We start from the raw sequence: 20,440 nt of genomic DNA, 5'->3' as shown, positions 1-20,440 counted from the left end.
GTGGGACGCAGGCTTGATGAGAGTTCACAAGGCTGAAACAGTTTTTACCAGAGGACTGCATGAATCTGTCTCAGAACAAACATAGGGAGCCCGGCCAGCTTCTATGAGTGTTTTTGACATAGATGAAGTACAGCCAGCATTTAATTTCATGACCGAGGGCACGGGGGTTTTGTAACCTTTTTCTTGAGGTGTTTTAAGGTATAAAATACAGGGAGACTTGGCACTCAGGTAGGAGCTTGCCTGTGGAGTAGACGCGCTGCCCAGGATCTGATTTGTGATCCCAACTGGGTCTCCTCCCTGACCGAGTAAAGGGTTCCCCAGTCACGATGGAGAGGATGATGTCAACCCAATTGGTAAAGTATTTTAAATCTTCCTTATTTAGTTCATGTACACATGCTCTGTTGATGCGTTGCACATTTCTTTCTAAGTCTTGACCACTTGATATATGCATTTAACTTTGTATATACACAGGTTGTGCTGCATTTGAGTTATATTCATATTCTCATATATTTGTATGACTTATTTGACATTTAGGAAATGCCTTAATAAATTAATTATTTAGACTAAGAGTGCTGAATTATTTTGGCATTGTGTCTTCTTAGTTTAAGTGAGGACAATACAGTTTACTTGACTTAACTTAACATTACTATACCTTGATGATATCCACAGCTTGAAGATACACAGATGTAGAGTTAAAAATAGTAAATCTTTACTTAAGCTCTATAGATTTTGCACACAATGTTATGGTAGATCAATATTCTAGAGATGATCTTCTGATATGAAACTACCATATCAGTCTTCTAAGTGCCCAGTAATGTGTGCTGGCCTTTAGTCTTCCTAGTTTGCAGCTTTGAGAAGCATCTTGTTTTTGAAAGATGTAGACTAAGATGAATAAACATGAATAACGCCCAGCGCATGTCACTTGGCATTTATGAAACTAATAAGAACATACAACTAAGGAGTCAAAGTTTGATTCTACATGCCCATGGTGCACTCTCTATATTATGACTGCACCAAAAGAAACATGAAAATGCCCCTAAACCCACTTGGATAACACATGAGCGTGTTAATGTGCAATTTTTACCTTTAGAATTATTCAAAACCAGGTGTTGCAAAGACCTCTGTTTAACACCATACTGACTAGCTCCTTCAAGTCCTATAGTATCATGCAATCAAGTCAAAGCGTCTGCGTTTTACAGAGCCCAAAGCCTCTCCTGCTGCACTCCATAAAACTCTGAAGCAAAAGCACTAGAAGACTTGTGGCTCCATCAAAACCTCTTCTCCTGACACTTACATGCTTGCTGCGTGCTCTGCGGCCATGCTCAAGCCCTCCCGACTGCTGTGCATGGACGGGTGTGGGCTCCTGGATAGTTCCAGATGGTCTGCACAGTTGATTTTTCGAGCAGACTTAGTCTGTGGACTTGCTGCTTGCAACAGTTTCGCTAGGTATGGCCCCAGTTCTAGGGAGCGGCCTCAGGTGAATAATCTAAGTGGCCAGGAGAAGACTGTGGAGGATTACTGGAGTTCCGCATGTGATGTGAAGTTGTTTGTGAGATTCCGAGAGAAGTAACTCGGGGTGATTCGGTTGCTGGCTTCAAGCCATAGCTGTCTGTTTGGCACAGTCTAGTTGCCTAACTGAAAATACAAATATATATCCTTATAAATGAGCGGATCTCGTTTGGAACACCTCACTGTTTTTGGCCTTTTAAGCTGGTGGGGCCAGTTTCACAGGTCGGTCACTGCGTGCTGGAGGAGGAGGAAGTAAATGGTGTGCCTCTAAGAAGTAGATGTAATATCTGCTTTAAATTATTTTTTGGTTGCTACAAAACAGTGAGGATATTCTATAGGTATTTTTAGCCAACCGTGTAGCGTACATAGCAATGTCTACCCAGAAGAAAAGAGGGGCTTAACCCCGGCTCCCGCAAAGAACATAAAAGGAGCAGGAGGCGTGAAGGTGTCTGCAGTTGTTATAAGAGGCTCTTTAGGATTGGAGAGCTCCCAAAAGTAAATCACTCAAGTTTTCTGCAAACGGATTGAACCCTTGATAATATCACTACGCATTTTTCAGTGCAGACGTTAGATGTTTCAATGAAGGATCCTGTGGGGAAACACTTTAAAATCAGTGTCACAGGATTCCGCAAATGCTGGCCCGTGCCACCCCCCTCAAGTTGTCGTTTTGAGGTACGGGACATCCAGGAGAGGGAGGACCAGGATATGGTTGCGGATACTGAAATGATCCACCCAATCTATCTTCTTCCCCCCTGTTTATTCCACCCATCACAGCTAAGCTTCAAGGTGCTCTGATGATGGGTATTAAGAAGCAGAGGTTGGGGTGGGGGGGGGGGGGGGGGGGGGGATGGGGAATGTCAAAGGGAGGGAGGGGCAAGGGGAAAAGAGAAATGCCTGAACTGGTATGCCCAGGAGAGTGACAGCAGCAAATATTGATCGTGCAGATCAGACTATCGCAAGAGGGGACCAAGGCAATCCAGTTTAGTTTACTGCAAACATAGACTCCTCATTGTCTTACCCCTCCCCGAAGCTGCACATTCTCTTACTGATGTGAAAGACACTGCATGGCTTATTAGTGAAGGTGGGAAGGGAACCAAGGAAACAAGCATTTACAATGCAATGGGTCTCGCATTTGCTCGAGTTAGAGCTACTAGTGTTTTAAATTCCTAACTGGACTTTTCTTGCCACATAAATTGAAAATAAAAAGTAAAACAGTTGGCATAAGCAAGCTGATTTCAAAGCACCATGGCCGCCGCCATGAGCACGAACGAGAGACACAAAAGGAAAAAGAAGTTTGCTCGCAGTCAAACGTGCAATTATCCATGTAAGAGGGTCAATGGCAAAGGCGGTAACAAAACTGCACCAAGGAGGGACAAACAAAGCATTTAACTGATAATGGGCTTGCCTTTCAAAAATCCTTTAACGAATGATAGTAATGGGTGTGTGGTAGGTGTGGTTAAAAGCCCACAGATAGCTTACAACACGCCAGAGAGCATGTGCACTTGACCTAAAAATAAGGTAGAGGTTGAAAAGGTCATTGCCCCAATGAAGCTGGGTCCCAAGGCCACGTGGAAAGACCCTCGTGGTGCATTCTACACTTAGGGGATTAAGAAATGTAGATGAGATGGGACAGTGGCTTGTGGGTGTCGTATTAGCAGCAGAGTGGACAGCTCTAAGCCCAGGCCAGTGGTTCCCAACCTTTTGACTTCTGTGGCCCCACACTTTCCCAGGGACCCCCACTAAATTACTGGAATCCCAGGACCCCCACTGAGTCATTATTGGAAGCCGGGGACCCAGGCCTTAGCACTGTCAATTTGAATTGTAAAACAATACACACAAAATATAGAAACAAGTCTTCCATCAAACACATAGAAGGATAAACATTTTATTGAATTTGCAAAGAAATAAAAAAATGTAATTTAAGTAGGAAGACTGGAGTTTTTCTAAATTCAACTGAAGCCACACATCATCCATACTTCATTCTGTTTAATGCACCTGCACTGCTCCAACAAATCTGAGGATACCAATTTAAGTTTTAGCCTCCAACTTTAAAGTTCTTGACATTTACAGTACATTTTAAAATGTTCAATTGTACATTTAGCAACTTCATTTATATACACTTTATAAATCTGTTAATATTAGTTAATGTTTTAAGCAGTCCTGGGCCCACTGGGGAGGCTTCATGATACCTCAGGGGTCCCCAGACCACAGGTTCGGAACTACTTCCCTACAACACAATGGCTATTCAAGTTGAGTATGATCCTGATCAGGAACAATTATGTGCCCCTTATGGGGACCCTAGAGCAAAGTATGTAGCTGGATGCCCTATGTAAAGGAAAAAAGGCTAATAAATAGAACCCCCTGATTAAGTATTTTTCATCTTGTAAGACACTGGAGGTGGTTACCACAAGAGATCAAGTGGCTTCCAGGGAATTTTTAAAGGGGAGGGAAGTTACAAAAGTTAGTTTTATCTCTCCAGTATTTGATGATTTGGTATTAGAAGCTAGAGGCAAGCCTAAGGAAATTGTGTTGCGGATAGTGCCTGATGTGGAGGTTGCGGTCCCCCACTTTAAGGTGCCTTTATTAGCAACCCACACTGGCCTCAATTTGGAACAACTACATTTTATAATTGAGTGGAAGGCTCTTCACCCCCACCTTGTTTGGTGTGATACAAGTATGGTTGCCTAGAGGTAACAGTAGCCGCCCACACAAGAGGTATGGTGAAATGAGCCAATCACACTTTGTGGTAGATTTGTACGAGTCTCTATACGAAGGGGAAGGGGGGTTGAGGGCAGGTGGACTATGGGGAAGGTCATCAGGGATGTGGAATTCCTATCGCCCGACGCCCGGGACATCTTGTTTGGGGTCAAGGGCAACAAGTTTTTATGTTTACTTTGTCCTTGGGACAAGTAGGCCCAACCCTCTGCAGCACAAACCCTTTGGCTGCCAGTTTACAGAGAGAGGAACTCTCTGCAGTTGAGGTAATGTGTTTCCAAAAGATAATGCTGTTCGAACTTGTATTTATGGTTCATTATTTGAAAGCCTTGATTATTAGGGTGAGTGCTGTAAATAAATGTTTTAAGGTCACACTTCACTACTGATGTTGGTTCAGTACAAAAAAAAACCAGCTGTGTATACACATGTTTGAAAACTTTAGGCTATGAGGCTAAGTATAATGCTCCCAGAATGCTCTCTGATTAGATGCAAATGAAGTGTCATTTAGTAAAATGTGTTGATGCATGCTAGTATTTCCCAAAAATATTTCTAATGGAAAATCAGTGTAACCATTTTCAACACGCATATGGGAAGCATGAAAATAAACAAACACTGACAAAGCCACCTGATCTGACATATTTTTATAAGTCTTTTAGTTTCATCAATGCGTGTCTTGTTTTGACATGGCTTTTGTAACACTTTATTGTTGTGGGAGCTACCAGGCCCTCAACATTGTAACAAACACTGCCAAAAAAAACCCCCAATTTTTTGAACTCTAAAAGCACACGTTGCCACCAGTGGCATAACAAAGGCCCCGCAGCCGCCCTCCAGGGGGCCTCTTTAGCACAGCACCTGCCCTGAGTGAGTCTGGAGAGGGGGCTCCTCCATGTTCTTTGGCAAAGGGGCACCCTCCAGTTTCGTTACGTCACTAATTGCCACTGTAGTTCCTGACACTGAACAAAACTACTTTGTGTGCCAATATGCTCCTTGTGGAAGAGCAGAATGCAATCACTCACAGTAAAGCCAGCCAAAAGAGAGAGAAATAGAAGTTTTTATTAAACAAAATGTCTTTGTTAACACCAGACCTAATTAGGGACCAAGACCCACATGTAGGTAGCTTTTTGCATGTCACAAACAGCGACTTTCGCTGTTTGCGAAGTGCAAAAAGCACATTGCGATGCACAAACCCAGTTTTGCGAGTCGCAATTAGGAAGGGGTGTTCCCTTCCTAATTGCGACTCGCAGTGCAATGTAGGATTGTTTTGTGACCGCGAACGCGGGCGCAAACCAATCGCAGTTTGCACCCATTTCAAATGGGTGCTAACACTTTCGCAAAAGGGAAGGGGTCCCCATTGTGAATGTCACTGTAAACATTTTTTCAGAGCAGGCAGTGGTCCTGCGGACCACTGCCTGCTCTGAAAAAATGAAACAAAAACGTTTCATTTTTCGTTTTTGTAATGTATCTCGTTTTCCTTTAAGGAAGCAGTCACAGACATGGTGGTCTGCTGTCTCCAGCAGGTCACCATCCCTGTGAGGGCCGCTATTCGCAAGGGGGTCGCAAATTGCGACCCACCTCATGATTATTCACTAGGTGAGCATTTGCGAAGCCCTTGCGAATCACAGATGGTGTCAGGGACACCATCCTACATTCGGATTTGCGACTCGCAAATCTGAACCTACCTACCAACATGTGGCCCCAAATTCTTAAAGAAAGTCACAAAAGTGCACCCATGGTATATGTCGTACCCCTATAAAATATTTGTGAACTGTATTTTAGCATGGGTAAATATGCATGGGTAGATTTGCTCATGTGAAAATCTATTGAGCATCTGCAAGTTCATTTTCCCTCCGGCCACTTTCTTCCCAACCCTGGAAGAAGTTCTAATTCTGCCACTGTCAGGAGTAAATGTCCAACCTTTCTTATTTTGGGAAAATATTAGAGAGAAGCTGGTGAAAATCTTTAAAACATGCAGGTTAGTAGGTTTGCAGACTCAAAGGCATTCCAGCCCTGGAACTATTGCTTACTGCTTCCTCCAGCCCCAGTATGCAGATCTGCAGAAAGGTGGCAAAATAAGGAAATTGCTACAGTAGGGATTGAAACTGCAAGTATTCAAGCCCTATTATGGTAGTAGCCCTGGCATAATCAGAGAGGCTATTATCAGAGCTCTTACATAATGAGATTGCTGCCATAATTTGTCGCCACACTACATGGCACCAAAGGGACAAGTAGATCTGTTTACAGGACAAGTAGATTTGAGAAGTAACCTGTCCCCTGGACAAGTAGATATTTTAATAAATTCCACACCCCTGGGGTCCTGCCCCTGGCCTGGATGCTTTCTCCTGGAATGTGAATCGGTTTGATTAGGACAACAGACCTTACAAAAATTGGGGAAGAGACTATGATAATATGTTTTCAGGAGAAATGGCTGGTGGGAGAGCATACAAATTTTAATGGTATCAGGCAGTTCGCAAAGCAGGCATCGAAAGTGGGGCTAGGATGCTTAAAAGGAGGGTTACAGACACTGATATGTATAAAAAGACAAGTTATCGTTCAGACAAGTAACGATTAGCTTCTGGCTTGTTATGTGAACCTTTATGACGGGTGTCACTCAACTAACACTTCGATAATTGCAAATGTTTATGTAAACCAAGGTGAGACCCAGAAGGAGTTATGGCAACTGTTTATATGGGTTTTGGCATCTTTGAGGGAGATTTCAGGGGACCCACACATTATTTTAATGGGGGACTTTAATCTCCACTTGTGAGCCCAATCAAAGTGTGACTTTAAACTAAGTTTCTCTCAGAGTTAGGATTTGGGCGCCTAAATGGCCCTTTAAGCAGAAACTTTTGTGCATGGTAACCAGAGCTGTCCCATTTATTACATGTATATACAGGCATGGTGTTTTGAGGCTTGTAAAGGTTTTAAAGTGGCAAGAATCATGAGCAATGATCACGGAGGCTTAAAAACGCCTCTTTTTTCCTGTACAATGACGCCAGAAAATGGTGATCCAGATGGAAGTGCCCTTCCCAAAACACTTGACCACAAGAATTGATGACAGATACATCTGGTACCTAATGCAATATCAAGTGATCAAAAGCCATGGGCCTGGTGGGGAGCCGGGTAGTTAATGTTTTGGATTGGTATTCTGAGTTTATTGCAGAGGCAGTTAAATGCTTGACTTCTATTGTCAGGAATTGTAATACTGAGGCTAAAAAAAGAAACGGCGCGTTGATCATCTATACACCCTTGGTTCAACAAGGAATGTTGAGGTCTTAAAGAGAGGTTGAGGAATGCCAGACCTATGAAGTGGTTTCCAGAGGATTCTAGGGAAAGAGAAATATATAATATTATAAAGAGGGGGTATGCAGTGCTGATTAGAATACAGAAACAAGCTTATTACCAAGCAAACTGGGACAGGATGGTTAGCAGCCCTCTTGCTAAAGACATGAATAATTTCTGGGAGTTAGCCCAGCGAAGGTGCAATAAACGGTCCAGGAACAAGCTTAGGTTGCACATTTTAGTAATATCTATATGGCCAAAGACCAACAGAGAGAGAGAGAGAAAGGTGAGCCTATCTAGGGGAGGAATTATTCTCTGTACAGTCCTTCAAACTGATATCTTCTCAAGTTAACGAAGGCAGCTGGCCCTGATATTCTTCCAGCAATTATTATTATAATATCCAGCCCTAAGCAGTGGGCTCGCTTTTTCTAGTCTTTGTTTTTATAACAAAGACGGATATTTTTCCGACCATTTGGAAGGGTAAAATAATTAAATCCAACCCATAGCAAAGGAGAAGGGTGTTCCCAGCAATTTTTGTTTTTCAAGCTTGCTTGATGTCGGAGCTAAATTATATTTAAATGCAATTTGATTGTCCTTAAAGGATTGGATTGAGGCTAACAATCTTGTGTGCATGGAACAAGAAGGCTTTAAGCAAGGTCACACTACAATTTACCACTGCTTTAATATGTCTCGGATTGGTGGGTTTTTCTTGGGGGCAGATGATCCCTGGCTCAGATGTGTGTATCTGTACCGCAGCAAGGTACTGGACGCTGTGTGGATTGTTTCTTTGGCTAATTAAAAACCCCACACATTGTGTCTGGTTCCTTCCTGGGGCGCAGCTATGTGAGGTCCCCTTGAAGCAAGCACTTGGACATCTTATTAAGAGTATTCCGGTGCTCTGAAGTGATCTGACACTGGCAAACTCCAGGAAAAAAAAAAAACACACCCCAGGACTAGGAGGAGATTGTCCCGTTTCAGACAGTCAGAAGAAAAAACAATTCCAGTGGCCTAGCAGCCTTCCTTCTTTAATTGACCTTTTTTATATACTCCACAAGGACATCCTAGTGACATCCTTTTTATGCTATATATCAGTCGTTTAAAGCGTATACATTTTTAGTTATAACTATTGCAAGCCTATTTGCCCAGACATTCAGAGAATGACTGACTTCACAGACGGAATGGAAAAAAGAGAATGGATTTAAGTTCTACGAAAGGGTGGCACCCAAGATACCCTGGATAGCTAGTGTGAAGTTTGGCAGTTGGTCGTGCACGGGGAAAGCTGCAGTCAGGGGCAAATGGGGCAGTCAGAGAGCATGGGGAAAAGGGCTTTAAGGGTGGAGCGGATAAATCAGTTCTGCACGGGCCGGGGGGGGTCGTCGGGGGCACATGGCGTAAGGGGCAGTCAGGTGTGCACAGGGTAAGGGGCACGCGGGGGGTCAGGGGTGCACTGGGATATAGGGTGTTCAGGGGTACACACGGTAAAGAGGGGTTAGCAGTGAAAGCAGGCACGGGGTGGTCAGGGGTGCATGGGGGCAAGAGGTGGTCAGGGAGTCCAGGGGAGTTTCGTGCGGCTAGGGGGCACATGGGGATAATGGGCAGCCAGGGGGCACACAGAGATAAGGGGGCAAGAAGTAGTCAGAGGCAGAGCAGCGGGGGTGGAAAGGGCAATGAGATGGAAGGAGCACCCAGGGGGTAAAGGACAAATAAGTGGTGAAGGGGGGGAGCAAAAGGGGTAAAGATGGGAGGGGCAAAAGTAGTAGGGGAGTTCAAGGTAGTGCAGTGCAAGTTAAGGGGGTCAACGGAAGATCAAGGCAGTGCTCACGTGCTCAGGATTAAGGAGTGCAAGGGATGCTGGGATGCACGGAAGTTAAGGTATTGAAGCATAAGTCATTTAGGGGATGCAGGTGAAGTTACGGTGCACCGGGAATTAGGACTATGTAGTTGTAAATGCTCTAAGAGGTGTACAGCGAAGATTGGAGGGGGGGGTTATAGAGTCCAAGGGTCATGGGGCGTTTAAGGGGTCATAGGGGCAAATCACATTTCCCAGTTGGTCCCCTTTTACAAACTCCCACAGACCTAAGGCTTCCCCTTTTTACAACCCACTCCATGTTCCCTCCTCCATCGTTTACCGTCATAGTAGTAACAGACTTTCTTCTTTGTCCCCAGACTCAGCGCCATCTTCTGCTTTCTCAGGGACCCGCACCGCGCGACGCGCACCCACACTACCACCGCCTAGGGAGGGGCATGGCTAATCTACCAATCCCAGTGCAAGGCGGCAACGAAAGCGTGCATACCGACAACGTATGTGACCAATCACTGGACAAAAATCACGCAGAGCCATTGACTAGCATCAGGCTTATCCAATCACCATACACCAGGAACAGAGCCGGCTCCCGAAGGCGGAGCCAACCTAGTCCTCCATAGCCACTTTCTGTTCCTGCTCGGACTGTACCTATGAAAGGGCGGGGGCAGGGGTGAAGGGGTTCCCAACTCCGCCTCCCCCTAGGAAGCTGGGAGTGGGCGTTCTGCTGGGCTACTGGTATTGATCAGGCGCTCCGGTGCATTGTGGTAGTGGGGGAGAGGACGCCTCGTGCTCATTGAGCCTTATTTATAAGGCGACAATATTGATAACGATTGTGCGGAACCATGTGGACTGTACCAAATTAGTTTAGGTTTAAGGAGGCCTAGGGAAGGAAGTGTGGGATCAGCTGCTTTTTGTGACCCTTGGAGGCTTCAACATAGGGCTAGGTTCAATGCGACTTTTACCTTGCGTCGCAGCCCCAATGATATATTTTCTTTCCCTCTCCCAGTGCCCCGTCGCATCCTCTGCTTGAAGTTCAAGGTGCATACGTTTAAATCTTCGGTTTTACCTCCCGTTTTACTGTCATTGAAACCATATTCCTGTGTTTAAGTTTCCTATGCTACTAAATCCACAGTTTCCAGGTTTAATACTATTTAAAACACATTAGAAAGACTTGCATCGGGGCCAGAAACATCACGCAGCGATAGAATAAATATAAGAAACTTGACACGCATAGAAACCTCACAGAAATGGGCTCGGAAACAACAGCCATGCCTAGCAACGACACAGAAACAACTTTCAAGCAAGCCTCAAATACAGTTGTTTAGTTGAGCCTCTAAAAATCTGGGATAAGTGCTCAAATTACTAAAATCTCCTGGGACAGATAATCAACAAGCATTTGCAACACAATAGATCTCACATTTTCTTGAGTTAGAGCTATTGGTATTGTAAATTCATAACTGGACTTTTATTGCCACATAAATTGGTCAACCCGGCCTCATAATTTGTCTTTTCCTCCCATATAATCATAGTGGCCCTGCATATAACTAGAGCACTCCAATTTACCTTCTTTCTCTATCTGCAGCAACAAATGAAAATGTTGCCATTTAGCATCCCAATTTAAATCTGCGATGCTAACTCCAATAGAATACCACTTTCACCACCCCACCATCAGAGTCGCTGACTGGCTAACACAATTCCCCCAAAAAAGACACAAGACAGCCACAGGGGAGAAATAAACTAGAAGGGTCACCTAAACATATCAAGAGTGTTTAAACAGTCATAGTGTAATAAAGATGATAAATTGGCCTGAATTATGGTCATAATTGTAATAAGGTGAGTTTATTAAAACATATACAATTACATAAACCTGCCAAAGGAGACTCCAGTCAAATAAATAAAGCTGGGTACAAGGGTGAAATGCAGGTCCCTGCAGCCCATGCAGAACTGGGAAGTCCTCCAACCCTCTAAGTGTGCTCAAGCCTTCAAGGGGGCCCCCTAAGATCAGTGAATATCTCTAAGATATAGGAGACTTAGGGGTCCCTCATCACATTCTGCATGGGGCCCTGCCATTTTGTGCTACAACACTGGCTGTGTAGTGGATAAACCAGGGTGTAACGATTCAGTAAGTCTTAACTGTTTGTCAACTGAATAATAGTTGGCTTAGACAACCTTACCAACGATCAAACCTGCAATCTTTTGGTTCCATCTACTGGACAGGGGGGACACATACCAGCTCAATAATTGAAATCATTTTTACACTTATTTTTTGTGAATACTAGGTCCGGGCGGAATTATAACCATGCTCAGGAAATTAGAGGAATTTGAGAAACTCTGCATTACTCTTGTAATGCAGAGTTCCTGCCAAATTCCAACGATCGGTGTGTGGTGGAATTATTCTGCCATTTGCGTCCCCAAGGAAAAATACGATGATCCACAATGCGCGTGTGCGAGCATGTTTTGCCGGTCCCTGGTTCGATTTCCAGTTGCCACAGAGCCCTTGTGCTGCCATTTTATAATGCTGGTAGGTGCAAATGGTCAGACATTTTTTACTCGAGCAGCAGCAAAATCAACTCGAATAGCCATGTGGTCTTGCTCAATGCATGGTGGCGTTCTTGCTGATTTTCAACACTGCTCGTGCTACACCGCTAAATTACAGCACTGGCAGCATATTTTTCTCCCATTGGCGGAATTCTGCAGAATCTTGCCGAGTTCTTCTGTAACTCTGCAGAATTTGGCGGAGTAAAACTCTGCAATTTCCACCCACCCCTAGTGAAGACTGTAAAATGTTCATCTTATTAAAAACCAAGCTGGTGTTTATTGCCTGTAAGTCCTCTCAAATTAATCAAATGAGGGAACTGAGACTGAATGAAAGAAAGTAACTTGCACAGGGTCAAACATTTTGGTCAGAGAAGGCAAGTTTCCAAAGGAAGCAGTGCATATGTTAAACAAAACCTGGCAGTGTAAATGACGTAGGAGGGTCTATGCTACATGCAGTCTTATTCATGATTTAAGTCGACATTTTACAACCATAACGATGTAGGCATAGAAAATATAGCATTAAATGATGGAGCCAATACTTTAACCTAACAGGATCATGTTCTGAAAAAGGCTGAATCTTTTTTGCACATGTTATACATGCTGAAGATATACATTTTTGGTTTGCCTGAACAGATTACATGCTACTACAGGTTGGGCCCTGAAGAATTCAGGTAAATAACCTTCGGTAAGTTGTGCCTATTAACAAAATGTGTGGCTAAAGACTGAGTCAGTTTTACTAGTCTAAGACCAAGTTGACAGAACACAGGCCCAGGTTCGATGGTGGTAGGTGCAGGGGCGTTGTGAACACCCCGTTATTTGGCCTCCCTTATCTGCAACTTGGCAGATAAACACCTATAATTAACACTAAAAGGAAAAAAAGGGTGGAAGAATGGATGCATGAGTGGGTGAAGGTAAGGAAGTGTGAGTTGGTGGATGAAAGGATGGATGAATAAGTGGGTGAAAGGATGGGTGGGTGAGAGGGTGGATTGGTGAGTGAAATAATGGATGCATGAGTTTGTGAAATAAATGGGGGGATGAGTGAATGAGAGGATGGATGGCTGAGTGGATGAGAGAATGCGTAGATGAAACAATGGCAGAATAAATGGAAATCTGAGTGGATAGATGGGTGGGTGAAAGGATGGCAGGGTACATGGAAATCAGAGAGGATGGGTAAATGGATGGGTGGGTGGCTGGGTGGTTGAAAGGTTGGCATAGTAAATGGAAATCTATGAGGATGGAGGGATGGATCAGTGGGTGAAAGGATAGCAGAGTAAATAAAAATATGCAAGGATGAAAGGATGGGTGGGTAAAAGGATGGTAGAGTAAATGGGAATCTGAAAGGATGGATGGCGCATTTAATGGGAATCTGAGAGGATGGATGAATGGCAAAGTAAATGGAAATCAGAGAGGATGGATGATGGATAAATGGATGGACAAAACGATCAATTGATGGATGAAAGACTATTGATGGATAGGTAAGTCAAATGAGGGGTGTTTGGGTGGAAGAATGTATCGATGGATGCATGTTTAGATGATGAGTGTGTGTACGGATGGACAGATGGAAAAGCTAATGGATGGACGAAATTATGAAATATTGAATGATGAAGGAAAGAATGTAAAGTTGAAATGGTGGATTTCAGTGGGTTGATGGAAAGGAACTGTTTTATGGAGTTTTTGGCTCACTTTCTTCGTTTGCTTCGTACCATCAGATTTCTGGTTAAAAGTGGGGGGTATTTTCATTTTCTGGCTACTTCCTTGGGAAGATGAATGGCGTCTGCAGATTTGTTGCAAAGAATGCCTCAAGGCCAGTGCTTAATTTGTGCTTATTGTTTCCGGTGCTGAGCACTAGCGCTTATTTTTGAGGGCTGGGGCTTATTATTCTGCCTTAAGCATTTGCTGCAACAAAAAGACCCATATGGGAAAGACTGAGGAAGAGAAAAACGAAAAAGCGTCACAATGGAAGAAAGCAAAAAGCTGCAAGAGTGAGCTGAAGGGGCAGTGAGTAGCTCTAAATAGATTGAGGAGGCCCAAGATGACTTCAGGATTATGCTCTCTCAGTATTTCGTGCTCGCACACTTAAATGCAGCAACCGGGTGTTTAAGAGGATGGCTTTGGGCACCGGCACCTTTTTGTTTACAAATTAAGCACTGCTCAAGGCACATAACCGACATGAGCACACCGGGCAGTAATGAGATCACAGTGACCACTGCACTGGGAGTCCTGGCTGTTATCACCACAGAAGATGTAAAGGAACAACAACTAGTCAAAACTTCCACACAGCAAAAACCCAATTCACTGTAAAGAAAGAAAAGAAGAAGTTCCCTGTAGGTCAGGAAGTATCAGCTTACTTATAAGATTGTTTCAATGAAACTAAAAGTAAGGTAGAGCACACATCACTTGTCGGTGAACATGGGTATGGGCCACTACCACTCCTACCTTTCCTTTTAGGGAAGAGAAATATGTAGTTTGTACATTAAAAGCTCTAAAGCTCTCCTGTTTTACTCTTCCAGCTAGTTTGCTATGTAGCACTTATTAGCAGATTCCCAGTTTTGTAACTAAGGTTGTGTTATTGCAACTCAGTGGTACGCATTGAATGAAAACAGTACTTGTAAAGCACAGAGTCGCTCAAACAGAACATTCTGGCGCTGGCTCAAACATCATTCCTCAATTCAACCATTGCAAAAATAAGTCAGTCTAAAACACCTAAAAATAAGGTAAATGAAGGAGATGGAAGAAATGAAGTGAGTTAGATTAGGCAGATGCACAGTGCATCCGTGGCCGAGAACAACCAAGTTTCAGGTTTTTCTTAAAACCTTCTTAAAACTAGCTTCATTAGTCATCAGTGGAAAAGAACCAGGAAGTTGGTTCCAGTCCTCAATACCCAAAGCAGAAAAAGATTTGTCTCCTAATGGAATTTAGCCTCACAGTAGGAGGTTTTAACATATTAGAGTTTGAAGATCTGAGGGTCCTCTGTGTCCTACAGTGACAAAAGCGATTGCATACATATTTGGGGCCAGTAGCATTGAAGGACCTAAAAACCAGAACTAGAGTTTTAAAAAGAACCCTCTTATGAATAAGCAACCAGTGCAACTCCCTGAGAGCTTGAGAAGCAGAGCAATGTCTGGGAAGTCTGAGCACGAGTCTAGTGGCCAAGTTTTGGACAACTTCAAGTATGTGAAGCAATTGCTTAGAGATGCCTAGATAAAAGTTGTTACAGTAGTCCAATCTTGAGGTTAAAAGTGCAAAGGCTACCATTTCCCATGCTGCCAAAGAGAGAAAATTGAAGATTGTTTTTCTGATTTAATCAAGGAAAAACACAGACCCGCAACTGACAAGGCTTGTGGCTGAAAAGGCAAAATATTGTAAAATGTTACTCCTAGATTACTGGCCACCTCAACAGGAGGTGGAGGGTACAACGTCAGGCCACCACATTATGGGGGAGAACAAACTGTGCTTCCCAAACAAGAGAATTTCTGTTTTGTCTTTGTTGCATTTCAAATGACTGGTTTCCATCCAGTGAATAATGTCAGTAAAACAATTCTTAAAATTGTGTTCTGACCAAAGGAGTTTTTGTACAAAGACAAAATCAATTGAGAGTCATCAGTGTAGGAGGTAGTTGAAAAGCCAAAGGAGCTAATCAGCGATACTAGAGGGGTCATGTAAACACTGAATAAAGAAGAACTAAATGAAGAGCCCTGTGGAACACCAAATGTTAGTAATTGCCCAATAGAAACCAGGGGCCAGATGTACCATCACGGCCCTTTGCGATTCGGAAATAGCGATTTTTAAGAAATCGCTATTTCCGACTCGCAAAGTGCCATGTATCACATTTGCGATTCGGTAATAGCGATTTCTTAAATATCGCAAATACTATTACCGAATCGCAAATTGCGATACCGGCCCCATTTGCAGCTATGGGCCTGTTGGCCCATATCTGCGAATTCTTTGCATTTCCAAAATTGCGATTTCTGAACCAGAAATCACAATTTTGGAAATGCAAAACCCCAGGGTGCTGGGGGCCTAAGGCCCCCTCTGCTGCACCCCAAATTTTTTGGGGGGGACATGTAAGGTGCACACATGCCAAAAGGGCATGTGTGCTTTACATGTACAATTTAAAAATGCATTTTAAATGCATTTTAAAATTTTGCACATGGTTACCACCAAGTTGAACTTGGTGGTAATTAGCGATTCCTTAATACACAATTCGCATTAAGGAATTGCTTCATACATGTGCTTAAGAAATCGCAAATAAGAATTCCTTATTTGCGATTTCTTATTTAGAGAATCGCAATTTGCGATTCTCTAAACGGGGTCGCAATTTTAAGGAATCGATATTTTAGCGATTCCTTAAAATTGCACTGCAAATGCCTTTCTTACATTCAGAAAGGTGATTTTGCATTCGCTAAGGGCCGAATTTTGCAATTCGCACCGTTTGCAAATGCAAAATTCTTTGATACATCTGTCCCCAATTGTCTTCTCTCTGTAAGAAAAGACTTAAACCTGGGCAGAGCCTTGCCAGTGATACTCATTTCAGAGAGGCACTGAAGGAATATTGAATTCAAGATGGTATCAAACAAAGCCGGTAAGTCCAAAAGGATCAAGTCCGCATTATGGCCACTGTCCAGTGTAATCTTTATTGTATTATTATCGTCTTACAGGGCAGGAAAGTCTAAGTTGGCTACCTGAGGGACCTATCTCATATTTCAAATTCATACACTATTTTACCTTACTTGTGTCTTTGATTTCACATACAAAAGTAAAGGAACTAGGGGCCATATGTACGAACACTTTTTCCCATAGACACAGAGTGGGTAAAAACCTTTGCTACATCTGGCCTTAGGCTGTTTATATTAGAGAATGGGCTAATTTGATGACAACACTATTCATTGCAGAAGATGCATTAACACACTGAGAATTCTTAAAGGACATGTTGAAAGGTGAATTTTAAGGATCCTCAAACTCCTACGTAACAACAAACATCCGGATAGTAAACTCCCAAAAACATTGAAGAACTACAACAGGTTTTACTGTAGTTTCCTTTCTTGGTTAACTGTCAAGGCTTGTGATCAGAAAGGAGCGAACACTCTATAGTTGCACAGAGCAGCTTGGGATTCAGCACTATGCTGTCTGTGGCAGTCCCCTTCCAAGATTATCTTATGCCAGAAGCAGCGCTGCAACAAAATGGTATCAGAGTCCAATTCTGACAGGGAGTCTGGAGAAATCTCCACACCGCTGCTGGAGTACAGGCTGGAGCTTCTGAAACACAGCAAATGGACAACAGAATTAACAAGCATTTTGGAAAGGCAACTGGTCCCTGCTAAAAGACTTATTAGGTCGAGCGCTCTGACAGCTTATAATCTGTCTGTGGGCTTTTAACCACGGCCACCTCACCCTCATCACTTTCACTTGTTTGTGGGCTTGCCTTTCAAAAATCACTTGATTTCTTGGTAAATGCTTTACTTTTGTCCTACCTTGAGGCAGTTTTGTTACCACGTTGGCCATCGACCCTGTTACATGGATAATTGCACAATTGCAGATACGTTTGACTGTGAGCGATTTTTTTTTTCCTTTTGTGTCTCTCCTTCGCACTCATTGAGGCCATGGTGCTTTGAATCGGGTCGCTAATGTCAACTAATGTTTTACACTTAATTTTCAATTTATGGGGCAAGAAAAGTCCAGTTAGGATTTTACAGCACTAATACCTCTAACTCACACAAACGCGAGACCCCTTGCATTGCAATTGCTTGTTGACTTTGCTAATGAAGATAGCTCAAAAGTGGGTCAGGGGAGGGTTGAAGCAATGCAGAGGTGAAGAGAAGCACATAGGAGAGACAGGGGAATACTTAGAGTGGAGGGGGGAAAGAAGCGCACAAGCAAGAGAAGTCAATATGGGTGCAGGTGGGGGGACAGAAACACACAGGCGAGATAGGAATGTGGAGTGGGAGGTACACAGAAACACACAGTGCTTCAAAGCAACATAGAGGGTAGAAGGAGTAGAGAAGCATGCAAATCAGACTGCTGATTAGCATTAAAAGTCTCATGGAGTTCTGCAAGAAAAAGAAAACCAGAGTTCCCTAAAATTGAGCACTATGGGTAAAATAGAAGGAGCCATTAAACAAGGTGTTAAAGAGACTATGCTCTATGGGATCGACAAAGAAGTCATGGATGGGCCGAAACAAATTAAGTGAGTGAGTAGAAGTGAAGCAACTATGAGTAACATAGCACAAAGCCAATGGTAAGCAAAGGGTAGCATGTATTCCTCGGTCAGCATGTCACCAACATGTCTTTCCAACCAGCCAGCTGTGCTATCTGGCAGGATTTGACCTAAAAACAACCCAACAATCCATCCAGAAGTAGACCTAAACTAGTATAAGAAATAGCATAGACTCATAAACAACACAGAATCAGGGTTGCAATTATAGAACAGTGCCCATAACAACAAATCTAGCCAGAGAACTAACACAGAACCAGAGGTAGAAATGTATCAGCAGTATCATAACATGTGACCAAAAAACAGAATATTGCTTCAAAGTCATTACCCACGGTTCTGAAGCCTAACACTACCAATATTAGAAATGTAATTATACTTGATTTATACAGAGTTTACTATCCTTACCGAGATGATGAAGAGCTTTGTGGCAAACAACATACTACAACATACTACTTTGGAACCCAAATTTAGAGAAGTAGTTTGTAGTAGATTTGTTGGGTATTTTTTGGTTTTTTTGTGGTTCTTTTTTGTATGTTAATTGGGTGATGCTTGTGTTCTTGAGGTCTCATGCATTTAATCCAGTTTTATGATAGAAGTAGATTAAGTATAAATTGAATTTTTGAGATTATATGTGAGTCTTTAGAGGGAATTAAATACATGGACATTTTACTTGGATAAGTAGACAGATTTGAGAAAGATTTGAAATGTAGTTAGTGAAGTCCCTGGAAGATTTAAATTAATGGTAAAAGTCAACGATGGAGAAAAGACAAGATTTGGACCAGAAGTTGGGAATACAGTAAAAATGAGTGGCAATCAGGTTGAGAAATGTAGGGAAAGGGCTTATTTAAATAATATATTCAGCTGATGAAGCACCACGGAAGAAGATGGATTTTCAAGGTGAGATGAGATTAATGCAGATGGCCACACCCCAATAAATCAGAAGCAGAGGGCGAGGCCACGGTGGCACAAAACGAGGAAGGGGAAAAAGAAAAGGAATAAGTGCCAAGGAATAGATGGTCTTTCCACCTCTCAAATAGACTCCCCGATTTATGTGAGGGTTGTAAACACCTCCCATACAGCACTTACTACCAACCAAGAGAGGATCCTTAATCTAGGTCTGAGCTCCTGTCCAACTACAGACTGGGATTATGCTAAAACCTGCATTTAAACCTATACATTTGTGGTGAAATTACACCTGAATAAATATTATGATATGAAATCTTTTCCCAATAAACAAACCCAAGGACTTCTTAATATTGAACATTCAGGATTTAAGATCGGAGATATCCTGGATCTCATGGCTATAAAAGATCTAGCAGATGAAACTACACAAAATGGGCAAGCTGCTACTGCAAGAGAGAATACTGATATTGAAAGTCTAAGCACAGATTATTTGAATACTAGCTATTTTAGGACATCTAGTAGATTTAATCCACAACTACTGAATGGAAATCTTATTGACATATTTCATGAGCTAGTGGCTGGTGACATTAATACATTATGCACAAAGAAAGAAAAAATCAAAAGATGTGGCAACTTTACCCAGAACGTCTGGAAAGAAATCACTGCACTTAAAAATAATGATTCCATTATTATTAAGCCTTCTAATAAAGGCGGGAACATCATTATTATGGACACAGATCAGTACATTTTGGAAGCTCAGAGGCAGCTACACAATTGCAATCATTATGAGAGACTCAAAGGAAATCCCATCCAACGACATCAAAAAGGCTATCATGAGTCGTTGACTCATCGAATATGAAGAATATGTACATTTGAAAGTGGACTTTCCCAAGGATTCCTTGTATTTATTTTCTGCCAAAGATTCATTGAGACAAATGTTGTCCTCGTGGTAGACCGATTGTGAGTATGATAGGTTCTCTTTTAGAGAATACGTCTAGATATTTGGACCTCTTTTTAAGCCCTTATGTTACTAAACTTCCATCATACTTACGTGATACAACAGACTTTTTATCCAAGATTGATAATATTCCTTGGCAAAATACTTACTTTCTAGTGACAATGAATGTCACATCCTTAAATACATCCATTAGGCATCAGTTTGACATGGAACCATGTAGATACTTTCTGAGTTTGCACAGCACACTGAAATGCTGTTGACTACGCTTTCATTTTGTTTAACACATAACATCTCCTTATTCAATAATGAATATTACCTCCAGAAACAAGGTACGGCGATGGGGGCATCATTCATGCTGACGTACACCAACCTTTATATGGGATGGTGGGAGGAAGTGGCATGGTCTAATGAGCTAAGTGTTTAAAAGGAGAAAGTAGTGCTCCGGGTGCGCTTAATTGATGACTTGTTTCTGATATGGGATGGACAAGAGAGTGCACTACAGGAATATATTAGTAAATTGAAC

General features: G+C 42.6%; 1 protein-coding gene across 2 annotated transcripts in view; it reads right to left on the bottom strand.

The window, feature by feature from the left end:
- Positions 1-9,769, bottom strand: part of HDAC1 (histone deacetylase 1) — a 160,622-nt gene extending 150,853 nt beyond the window's left edge. For both annotated transcript variants that reach the window (XM_069223369.1, XM_069223370.1), the window contains exon 1: positions 9,633-9,769. In XM_069223369.1, coding sequence (XP_069079470.1) covers positions 9,633-9,681 — 49 coding nt within the window. In that variant the 5' untranslated portion in view covers positions 9,682-9,769. The remainder of the gene's footprint in view (positions 1-9,632) is intronic.
- Positions 9,770-20,440: the final 10,671 nt, after the last annotated feature.

This window comes from Pleurodeles waltl, chromosome 3_1, assembly GCF_031143425.1.
Source record: "Pleurodeles waltl isolate 20211129_DDA chromosome 3_1, aPleWal1.hap1.20221129, whole genome shotgun sequence".
Lineage (NCBI taxonomy): Eukaryota > Metazoa > Chordata > Amphibia > Caudata > Salamandridae > Pleurodeles > Pleurodeles waltl.
The sequence above is the reverse complement of the archived record's forward strand: the minus strand, read 5'-3'. Positions and strand labels throughout refer to the sequence as shown.